Source organism: Calliopsis andreniformis, chromosome 7 (assembly GCF_051401765.1).
Source record: "Calliopsis andreniformis isolate RMS-2024a chromosome 7, iyCalAndr_principal, whole genome shotgun sequence".
Classification (NCBI taxonomy): Eukaryota; Metazoa; Arthropoda; class Insecta; order Hymenoptera; family Andrenidae; genus Calliopsis; species Calliopsis andreniformis.
Genome location: NC_135068.1, coordinates 2,397,643 through 2,409,105, shown reverse-complemented (window position 1 = coordinate 2,409,105; position 11,463 = coordinate 2,397,643). Strand labels below are relative to the sequence as shown.

Sequence of the window (11,463 nt, the reverse complement as noted above, 5' to 3'; positions counted from 1 at the left end):
GGACAAACCTCTTTAAAAAAGTCCTTAACCCCAAGCTATGGTGCGTGGCGACGGGGTACGCGTTGGCCTAGCGTCAGCGCGTGGCTGGTGAGAGCACCAGTCCCAAGCGACCAAACATCGGAATACCTGGCGCCTTCCGATGCAATACAGCCTTGCCCGGGCATAGGGGGCTCTGCCCGGGTCGACTTCTAGACCCGCCACACTCGTGGGATCAGCATGGAATCTAAAAAATTAAAAAAAAACCCTTAGTTTTAAGTGAAGAGGAGGCGATGGAGGTTGAAAGGAGTGAAGTAGTCGTTCGAGATAACCGCAAGAGGAAAGAGGACAAACTTGCGACAAGTACCGAATCATATGCGCCACTAATAAGTCGCAAAGTAATAACGAAGAAGAAGAAGCAGAAAGTTGCAGCTCTCGCGCCCTCAGACGAGGCATCATCATCGTCGTCGTCGTCGGACGACGAGGAGCGCGAGACTCAGAGTAGTGCTGGAATTAATCGCACGGGAAGAATCCCGCTTGTCGATGAACTTCTTGTGCTATGCGCAAAAGTTTGTGGGGCCTCACAATTAAGTGAGGCCAAAGCACTGTATGTGAAAGAGAGGGAAGTGCAACTCTTTACGCTTCGACTTGCGGAACGAAATACCGTTCTGCAGGAACAGCTTAAAGAGAGGCAGAAGGCTGAGAGCAACCTTGGGGCTCTCAGCAAATCAATATGTAAGGCTGTTGAAGATCTGACCAATCTGAAACAGCACATTACTGTACCCAGCAAAACCTATGCTGAAAAAGTAAAGGTAAACTCAAAAATCATTCCGAAAAAAGCGGTCAAACCGCCGAGAAACGTGGTCACAATCTTCCCTGCAGCGGAAAGTAAAATTTCCAGCAGTGTAGAGACCAAAAAGGCTCTTCAGCAAAGTATAATTCCTGCAAAGGAAAAGCTGAAAATCAAAAGCATTAGGCAAATAAGAGACAATGGCATCTTATTAGAAACGGTCTCGAAAGAGGACATGGAGGCGCTTCTCAGAAGCGAGAAGATCGAGCTTGCTGGCCTCAAGGCCAGCTTGCCTGCAAAGAAGAAGCCGTTGATGATTGTGTACAATGTACCTAAGGAGCTCTCCGAAAAAGAGCTCCTATCATCAATAAGGCTTCAAAACCTAGAACGAATGTCAAAGGAAGACTTTGCAGAAAACTGCAAACTAAGATTCAAGACAGGCGACAAACGAAAAGAAACGGTGAACTGGGTGATAGAGATATCACCCAAAACCAGAGAAACCTTTAAAAATAGCAATCGGCTCTTCATAGGCTGGAACTCGTGCCCTGTTAGGGACTATGTTCCAGTCAGCTGATGCTACAAGTGTCAGAGCTTCGGACACATATCCAAGTTCTGCAAAGCAGACAAAGAGACTTATGGACACTGTGGAGAGGATGGGCATGCATATAAGGCATGCCCGAAGGCAAAACAGAACCCCATCTGCATCAACTGCAAAAGAGGTGGGAAGAAGTGCGATCACTCTTCAAGATTAAAGAGTTGTTCAGCATATCAAGTAGCACTCGAATCCTATTTATCTAAAATCGACTATGGCCAACAATAGTCGCTTAGACAGGAGCGATGAAACTTTAAAACTAAAAATGGCACAGATAAACGCACAAGGTGCTAGAATCGTCATGGACGAGCTTCGGCAAGTGACGTACGAAAAGAACTTTGATGTTCTTTTAATACAAGAACCATACTGCTACAGGAACACTGTTTGTTGTATGGGCATCACAACTAAAGTTCTAACAGACAGGAAAATAATCTCTAACATGAACACATCGAATCGAATAAAGGCAGCAATAGTTCCGATCAACAGACACATAAATGTGCTCAAAGTCGAGCAACTATGCAATACACACATAGTATGCGTGGATGTCAGCACAGAGAGGGAAAGATTCTTCCTCGTAAGTGCGTACTTCCAATGCAGCGAATCAATCCAGCCATATCTAAGGCATCTTGACCTTGTACTGCAGACCCTAAGAGGTCAACAAGTTGTCATTTGCGTGGATGCGAACGCAAATTCTCTCCTATGGCACAGTAAGCTATCTGATGTCAGAGGCTGTGCAGTGGAGAATTTCATCTCGCAACACTCACTATTCATAGTAAACAGATCCACACGACACTTTACCTATGCAAGCGCGCATGGGGAGTCCAATATTGACTTAACACTAACCACTAGCCCTTGTTACAATAAGATCAGAAATTGGTTAGTGCGCCCCAGTCTCGTCTCGAGTGATCACAGGGTGATCACATTTGAGGTGATACTGAAAAGCGATAGACTAGGCTATATCAGCACTGGAAGATACAACATTGGAAGAGCAAACTGGGATAATTTCATTGAGGATCTTCAAAGAATCCGAAATGAAAAATTTGGACTAAACCAAGCTGAGAACTTGCGAACGCAAGATCTCTCAGAGGAAATTGAAGCAGCAATTATAGAAGCCTGCAAAGCGAACATTCCGAAGAAGAAGCACTTCTTCAGATCAGTTCCTTGGTGGAACGACGAACTTGCGAACCTCCGAAGGGAGGTTTGCAGAACAAGGCACAAATACTTACGAACTGTCAGCAGAACATTAAAAGCAGAACGTAGAATGGAATATAATTCCATTCGAAATATCTACATAGCAAAAATCAGAGCGGCAAAAGCCGAAAGCTGGAGGAATTTTATTTCAAAAGAAGGGAACGATAACCCTTGGCGAATCGTCTACAAACTACAGGCGAAGAAGATGAAAATAGAGAAGGCGCTGGAAAGCATTAAAGAAGGCACTACACAGACGTTAACCTGGGAGCAGACAGCTAGTAAGCTGTTGGAAACTCTAATTCCGAGCGATTCGGGAATATCCGACACGGAATGGCATGAAACAGTGCGGCAGGAGGTAGCAGTACCCCCGGCCGTACCTAGCGAACCAGAATTCGCCACTCAAGAGATCGGAACGATAATAGCGAAACTGAAAAATAGAAAGGCCCCTGGGCTCGATATGATCGAAAACGAAATTATCAAGCGGGCATGGCCAATATTGGTCAGAGAAATAACGACACTATTTAATAGTTGTCTAGCGCACGGCATATTTCCCAGGCAATGGAAGCAGGGAAATGTAAAGATTCTCCTCAAAGGGGAGGATAAGGACGTAACAAATCCAAAATCGTACAGGCCGATATCACTGCTGCCGGTCCTTGGAAAGATCTTGGAAAAGGCACTGGCGTGTCGACTGAACGGCACTTTTAATGAACATCAGTCAACAGACAGCTTAAACATATTTCATAAGAAGAAACTACAAAGCACGCAGAGGCACGCGGTGCTCAGAATGTCAAAGGCATACCGAACAGCGTCGACGGATGCGCTGGCCGTGATCGCGGCAGCAATTCCGATCGAACTGTTATTGGCAAAAAGGAAAGCTCTATACCATCTAAGGCAGGCTTCGGAATTAACTGCTCTTTTCGGCCGATTTTCGAAGGAGACGCCTCCTTTCTCCCTCGCACGTCACTTCTCTCCGCGGCGGCCCTAGTGCTCGAAAGGGCTCAGGCGCGTGCCACAAAAATCGCGCGTAGCGCATTTGGGCGACGACACTTATATCAATAGATTTCCACATCACCCATGAGGTACTATTGTTGATGCGTTTTTGTTTTGTCAGTGATATCCCCTGACGCGCGATTCTTGTGGCACGCGTCTGAGGCCTTCCGAACACTAGGGCCGCCGCAGAGAGAAGTGACGTGCGAGGGAGAAAGGAGGCGTCGCCTTCGAAAATCGGCTGAAAAGAGCAGTTAATTCCGAAGCCTGATCTAAGGTATAACGAAGATTTCACAATCGGAAATTTACAATACACAAGTCTTGAAGCTGACCACGTTGCGAACGTGCAGCTGATGACTGAAAAAATTCAGGATCAGATCCAGATCCTTTGACAAGGGAAATGGGATTCCTCCACTAAAGGGCGACTGACGCACAAGTTCTTTAAGAACATAAAGTGTCGTCTAAACGCGGACTGGATGAGGTTGAACCACTACGTGGTGCAACTCTAGTCTGGTCACGGAGACATCAAGAACAAACTGCATGAACTTGGGCTATGCGAAACAGAAAACTGTTCGTGTGGTCAGGTTGATTCTGTAGAACACATAATCTTCCACTGTGAAGAAGACGCAGAAGCAAGAGGAACTTTGAAGAGGAAGCTTGAAGCAACCGGAAGAGCATGGCCGTGTTCTCTGGAACACTTGGTGGAGAAAGAAACATTTAGACACTTTTCAGACTTTGCTAAAACTGTTCTGAAACGAAGAGAAGACCAAATGGTTGCTGAAATCAGAAACAGAAGAAGAGACAGAAGAAGAATGACAGTCTAAACGAAAGAGCAACACCCGAAAGATGGGCCATAGAGACATCGCGGGCACTGTCTCATCGAGGCAGTGTGTACTTTATGGCCTCAATTCTCATGTGGCGCTTGCGCTACATGAGCCCGTATGAGACCGAGCCTAGTGCTGGCGATTCCGCCTCCACATGGTCCCCGCTGGTAACGTCGGTCCCGTATCCCGATGCGCTCGCTGTCTCGACAGCTTGTGCGGAGGGTTGCGGGGGCGACGGCCAAAGGGTCGCTTCCCGTATGGGACGGTCTACTCCTCGGATGATCCTGAAAAGGTGACGGGGGGGTTTTTCCAAGTCTGCTCACTTCGCGGTGGTAGTAGCTAAGTTTTCAACATCACCGGAATAGGCGAAAGCCTCCCCGATGAGCCGCGCTTGGCGCTAAGTATAGTGCTCAAAACCGACACTTGTCCCTCTGGATCCACCTCCGAAGGTCGAGCGCCTTGTCGTGGCGGAGGGGCACTGAGCCCAGGTGATCCTTGAGGCTGAGTGGGCTGCGGCCGGTGGCTCGTGGATATTCCCAGCAGACTAACCAAGGGGTGGAGTAGTAGCCCCCCGACCGGGGTACCTGGGTGAAGTCTGTACCTAGCATCTGCGGTGGAAGATGCGTAACAGTAAGTCCTGAAATTATGGCAAAGGTCGCCTGAAGCCGCATGCGAAACGTGGAAAAACCGCTCCCCAGGTACTGACTGGAGCCTATGTCGGGGTTGAAGCGAGCTTAACTGGGCGCAGGTATGGAGGATTACCTGGTCAGTATTTCCTCATACTCCGTGCGACGGGGGGCAAACCGTCGCGCCGTCTAGCCTGAAGTTAGGGTACGGGGCCCTTCGGATGGGTACCCGCCCTCTCGATAGGGGTGACGTTAAACCTTTTGCATCTTATATGGCGCGGGCCTATCCCGTAATATTTTTTCGTAGAGTCATCAGGTGCCAATAGGGTTGACCACCCGACTAGCCGCTTCTCGGTTTTGGCATCCATATCTAGGGCTTCTCTTACCCGGGGAAGTACCCCCACCGCGGTGGGGGTCCCATGATGGGCGAACCGGAGGAAATTAATATCTGCCGCAATGTATAAAAATAATGAAACATTAGGGATGGAGGGGGAGTCGCAAGGCGACTTGAACAGACGGCGCAGCTCGTCGCTGGGAAATATCCCTGTGGCGAAGGACAGCGCAACAAAGGAGCAGGGGGGCAGCTCATCCTCGGATGGAGGGCTACAGGAGTGGGTCGAGAGGGTTCGTTCCTCTAGGCCCATGTCCGAAGCCGGAATGGACAGGTCTGCAGCGGCAGAAGAAGCGGCCAATGCAGATGACAGTGCCTCCAGAGACGTGCCCGCCGCCGAGCGGCTCAGTTGGACCCTGAGGCAGTACCTGGGTCCGAACTGGAGCAGCGCCGACGCCGGCGGGAGTGGGCAGAGAGAAACAGGGGACGTGGGCAGGGAGGCGATGTCCCAGTCTTCCTCCGGTGACGAAGGCAGCGTGTCCTCCCGCCGGTCCGCGGTGTCCCTGAGATCCGGGGCATCGACCGGCAGTCGCAAAAGGCAACTGCCCTCAGCGGCTGCCGAGGGTGGGGGACGAGAGGACAAAAGAAAGAAGAAGAAGCAGGATACCCTGCCCCCTGTCGACTCCCTTAAAGGGGAGATGATGGGGCAAGATACTGGCTCCTTGGGCGGGATGATCAGCCAGCAGCTGTCGGAGGTGGAAAGGGTTGCATCGGATTCGGGCAACTTGAAGGGGACATTTGTCCGGAAGCTGAAGATGGCAGCCCGCATTATAAGCGTGGCTGCTGTAGAAATACAGCAGCGGACAGTTGCCACCTCCAGCCAGAAAGCGCTCGAAGAGCAGAATGCCCGGCTGGAGGCGGAGATGCGGACAATGCGCGCAGAAATAGAGAAGCTGCGCCAGGAAAAGGAGTCGTCCCCTAGGGATAGGAGGAATTCAACCCCCAGGGACCAACGGAGGGCGACGTTAAGAGACGAGGAGCTCATGCCCCCGCCTCCGCTGCCTCCCCCATCACCAAGCACCTGCGCCCCACCTAAACCGACCTCGGGCCACGACTCCCTTGTGGAGGCCTTGTGGTCGAAAATGGAGGCGCTGGTGGAGGAGAAGTTCCGGGGGTTGAGGGCGGAGATAGTGCGCCTCGCCCATAAGAGCACCCTCCCAACAGAAAAGAGGGAGGTGCCAGCACGGGTGCAGAAGTCACCGGCGCCGTCGGAGACGATACCACAGCCTCAAGCTGTGTTGGGAGAAACCCCAACACAGCGGAGGAGAAGAAGAAGGAAGGAGGCAAGGGCCAGGGCTCTGGCTTCAGCCGGTGAGGGACAGAGGCGGCCCACTGGGGCAGTCGGACGAGCGACGCCGGTGACGACGAACCCCGGTGTGAGTACGCCCTCCCCCAGGCCCGTTGCTGACAGGCGGACACCGACGGCGCATGGGGTGGTCGAGGGGCGGATTACTGGTCCTGAGGCCACCACCATGCCGCGGTCACAGGCGGGGAAGCCTCAGGGCCAGGCTACGGTCGGGAAAGGGGTGAGCCGGGAACCGGCGTGGACTGAGGTTCTCGGGCGGAGGCGCGGGACGGCGGATCGGGCCACTACCGCGCACAAGCCGCAGCGACCACACCGGGATGGGCAAAAGAGCTCGAATGAGACGAAGGGGGCCAACAAAGCTCCCACCTTAAGAGCCACCCAGGGCCAAAGAGGGAAGGGAAAGCCCCCGCGTGCGCCGGCAAAGCCCCCAAAAACGGCAGCCATTGCGCTGACGGTGATGGACGGGTCCGGCGCGGATCTCGGTGATGCCATGAGGGTGGCCAGGGCCAACATTAAGTTGGCCGACCTCGGCATCACCGAGGTCAAGACAAAGCGGGCGATCACTGGCGGGCTAATCCTGGAAATTCCAGGCGCGGAGGGACCCGCCAGAGCGGATGCTCTGGCGAAGAGGCTCCAGGCGGTCCTGGATGGCAAAGGGGTGAAGGTTGCCCGGCCCCAGAAGTCCGCGGAGCTGCGGGTGGCGGGATTGGACGATTCCGTCACCCCGCAAGACATCGCGGACGCTATCGCGGCGCAAGGCGGGTGTGCGGGGGGTGATATAAAGATGGGCCCTATCCGCCGCTCGACCGCAGCTTTGGGCACGGTGTGGGTGATGTGCCCACTCACGGCTGCCCGCAGTCTGATAGCTGCGGGTAGACTACGGGTTGACTGGACATCGGCCCGGATCGAAGTGCTGGCTCCCCGTCCGCTGCAGTGTTTCCGCTGTTTGGAGACGGGACATGTCCAGCAGCGGTGCACTGCGGCGGAGGACAGAAGGGGCCGTTGTTATAAATGCGGAGCCCAGGAGCACCGGGCAGTTGAATGCGGCGCGACCTCCCCTAAGTGTCCACCTTGTTCCGACCTGGGGAGGCCGTCGGGGCACTGACTAGGGGGGCCGGGCTGTGCCCCGCCCTCAAAGCGACGGCGGGGTAGCAAAGCCCGCCCCGAAGTGGCGGCGAGCCAGAAAGAGCGGGGAGGGGGTACCGCTACCGTTGCGGCGAACAACTCGGGGTCCCCCGAAACAACCACGAGGGAAGGCAGGGACGAGGATACCGCAGAGGGAGCTGGGCCCTCTGCGAGGCCCCAACCCGGAACAAGGGGGAATAAGGACGGCCTGGAGGAGGCCATGGAAATGGCGTAGAAATGGTTACCCTCCTCCAGGCTAATCTTAGGCGCTCCCGCAGGGCTCAGGACCTTCTGATTCACAACCTGCGGGAGCGTAAAGTGGGATTGGCTGTCGTCACCGAGCCGTATAATATCCCCGACCTCCCAGACTGGGTCGGGTGTCCGTGCGGCTCGGTGGCGATTACATGGTCATGGCCGCCCGCATCGCCTCCAGTAACCGTGCTTGAAACGGTCGAGGGATGCGTGGCGGTCCAATGGTCGGACGTCGCGGTGGTGGGCGGATATGTGTCGCCCAACTGTGGCCTCGCCTCCTACGAGGCATACCTGGGCGGGATGGCAGCGTGCATCAGAAGATGCATGCCCCGCCCGGTAATCGTCCTGGGGGACTTTAATGCCCATGCCACGGCATGGGGCAGCCCCAGGACTAGCCGTAGGGGCGAGGCCCTAATGGACTGGGCGGCTGGGCTGGACCTTCGGTTGGTTAACCGGGGTCGGCAACACACGTTCGTTGGGCCGCGGGGGGTGTCCATCATAGACCTGACGTGGGCTACCCCCTCCGGCCTGCAGCGTGTGTCTGGGTGGAGAGTGGCAACAGAAGTGGCGACCCTCAGCGATCACCTCTATATAACAATGGAGGTGAGGGTCGCCACTGCTACCTCCACCCGGAGTGATGGGCCCCGGTGCCACGGGGGCCAGCGGGCCCGCCCGCCACCGCGATGGTCCATGAAGAGGTTGAACAGCAGCCTCTTGGAGGCGGCCGCTCATGCGGCGGCCTAGCCGGAGACACCGGCTGGGCCGGTCGGCGACGTCGAGGGAGAAATGGCCTGGCTCAGCAGGGCTACAAAGGCGGTGTGTGACACCGCCATGCCCAGAGCCGGGCCACCCTCGCGTCCGGGCGCGGCGTACTGGTGGTCGCGGGAAATGGATGAGTTGCGCGTGGCGTACGTCCGCTCGCGGCGCCGGTACACCCGCGCCCGCCGACGTCGGCAGGCCGAACCCGAGCAGGTGGCGCGCTTATATGAGGAGTATAGCGCGATGCGCAGAACACTCCAGCGCGCCATCCGGGACGCCAAAGCCCGCGCATGGAAGGAGCTCCTCGTGGAATTAAACAGGGATCCGTGGGGGCGCCCATATAAACTCGTGATGGGTAAGTTGCGAGCATGGGCGCCACCCATAACGGAAACCCTGGATCCCCCACTCCTGGAGCGGGTGGTTCAGACCCTGTTTCCCGGGATAGACCGGGAGCAGGAGACCGCCCGCTCGGAAACCTCGGAGCCGCCTGTCGAGTGGTCCGAGATGGAGATGGGGGTAACCCACGAGGAGTTGGCCGGGGCGCTGCGCCGTCACGGGTCACGCAACGTTGCGCCGGGCCCGGATGGTGTCCCCGGCCGCGTATTGGCCCGGGCAATGGGCGTCCTAAGCTCGAGGTTCGTGCGACTGCTGAGCGGCTGCCTCCGCATGGGGGAGTTCCCCCTGGCATGGAAACAGGCGCGGATGGTCCTCCTAAGAAAGGATGGACGGCCCGCGGACACGCCTTCGGCATATAGGCCGGTGTGCTTACTCGACAAGGCGGGAAAGCTTTTTGAGACAATCATAGCTGCCCGCCTCTCGAGCCACCTGTCGACGGTGGGACCGGGATTGGCCTCCAGCCAGTTTGGCTTCCGGGAGGGGCTTTCGACCGTAGACGCAGTCATGCGCGTCAGGTCCCTCTCGGAGGAGGCCGTCTCCAGGGATGGGGTGGCGTTGGCGGTATCATTGGATATCGTCAACGCCTTTAACACCCTTCCCTGGAGCAGGGTACTGGGGGCGCTCCGTCATATGCGAGTGCCCCCGTACCTGAGACGGATTATCCGGTCCTACCTAAATGACAGGTGGATACAATACACCGGCCGGGATGGAAAACTTTGCTGAAGGAGGGTCGTGCGCGGTGTTCCGCAGGGGTCCGTGCTGGGTCCCCTGCTTTGGGTCATCGCGTACGACCACGTGCTGCGGGCCCGCCTCCCCGCCGACGTTGGGCTGACGTGTTACGCGGACGACACGTTGGTGCTGGTCGGCGGGGTGGGCTATGGGAGGGCCATCCGCCTTGCTGAGATGGCGGTGGCTGTCGCTGTCGCGGCGATCCGTGAGTCGGGCCTTGAGGTAGCGCCCCACAAATGCGAGGCCATGTGGTTTTATGACCGGCCTCGCCGTGGGGCGCCCCCGCCCGGCTTGCGTATCAGAGTAGGTGATGCCTTCGTCGAGGTGAAGGAACAGATGAAATATCTGGGCCTGACCCTCGACAGCCAATGGCGCTTCGTCGAACATTTCGACCGCTTGGCCCCCCGTGTGGAGAGAGCGTCGGCCGCATTAGGCCGCCTCCTCCCCAATATAGGGGGGCCTGAGGAAGGTGTTCGCCGCCTCTACGTCGGGGTGGTGCGGTCAATGATCCTCTACGGGGCCCCTGTCTGGGCCCCGGACCTGACGGCCAGCAAACGCAGCATCGCAGTGCTGCGGCGCCTTTACCGGCGGCTGGCCATCAGAGTCATTAGGGGGTACCGCACCATCTCCTACGAGGCGGCGACGGCCCTGGCTGGTCTTCCTCCCCTGGAGCTCCTGGCGCAGCAACACCGGACGATATACGTCCGGCTGCGGGGGCTCCGGGACAGTGGGAGGCCACCAGAGGCAGAAGCGGTCGAACAGACGAGGCGTCTTGCCCGGCGTGCCCTACACATTGAGTGGACCGGCCAGCTGCAGGCTGGCGCGGCCGCCAAAAGGGCCGTCGGGGCTGTCCTGATACATTTCGAAAAGTGGCGGGACAGAGCATACGGAAGGCTCACCTACAGAATGACGCAGGTGCTCTCCGGACATGGCTGTTTCGGGGAGTACCTGTGTCGAATTGGGAAGGAAGCGACAGCGACATGCCACCATTGTGGGGAGGAACAGGACACGGCGCAGCACACGTTGGAAGTCTGCCCGGCGTGGGCAGCAGAGCGCCGTGTCCTGAAACAGGGGGTGGGACACGACCTCTCGCTGGAAGCCGTAGTTGCAGCTATGGTGACTGGCGAGAGGCCGTGGAAAGCAATGGCCTCCTTCTGCGAGCAAGTTATGCTGCAGAAGGAGGCCGCGGAGCGGGATAGGGAGCGGCACTCCCATCCCGCCCGCAGGGGAAGGGCCAGGGCCGGGCCACGGGTAAGTGGAGAACGGCTCGGTTACTCATGCGAGTAAGACGCGTGAAAAATTTAGAAAAATTTTTATAAGTACGTAAATTTTGGAGTGGGGGAACCCGGCTAAAATTTTTATAAGTACGTAAATTTTGGAGTGGGGGAACCCGGCTAAAATTTTTATAAGTACCAATTTTTTGGAGTGGGGAAACCCAAAAAGCGAGTGAAAGTGCGCTAAAGACACTTGAATACTGCGCGAAGAGAAAGACAGCTAAATACTGTTAGTTATAGGTATA

At 56.1% G+C, this 11,463-nt stretch overlaps 1 protein-coding gene across 1 annotated transcript; it reads left to right on the top strand.

The window, feature by feature from the left end:
* The first annotated feature begins 8,045 nt into the window (after window positions 1–8,045).
* Window positions 8,046–8,804, top strand: LOC143181364 (uncharacterized). The gene has a single exon (XM_076381745.1). The coding sequence runs from the start codon at window positions 8,046–8,048 to the stop codon at window positions 8,802–8,804; it is 759 nt and encodes a 252-aa protein (XP_076237860.1).
* Window positions 8,805–11,463: the final 2,659 nt, after the last annotated feature.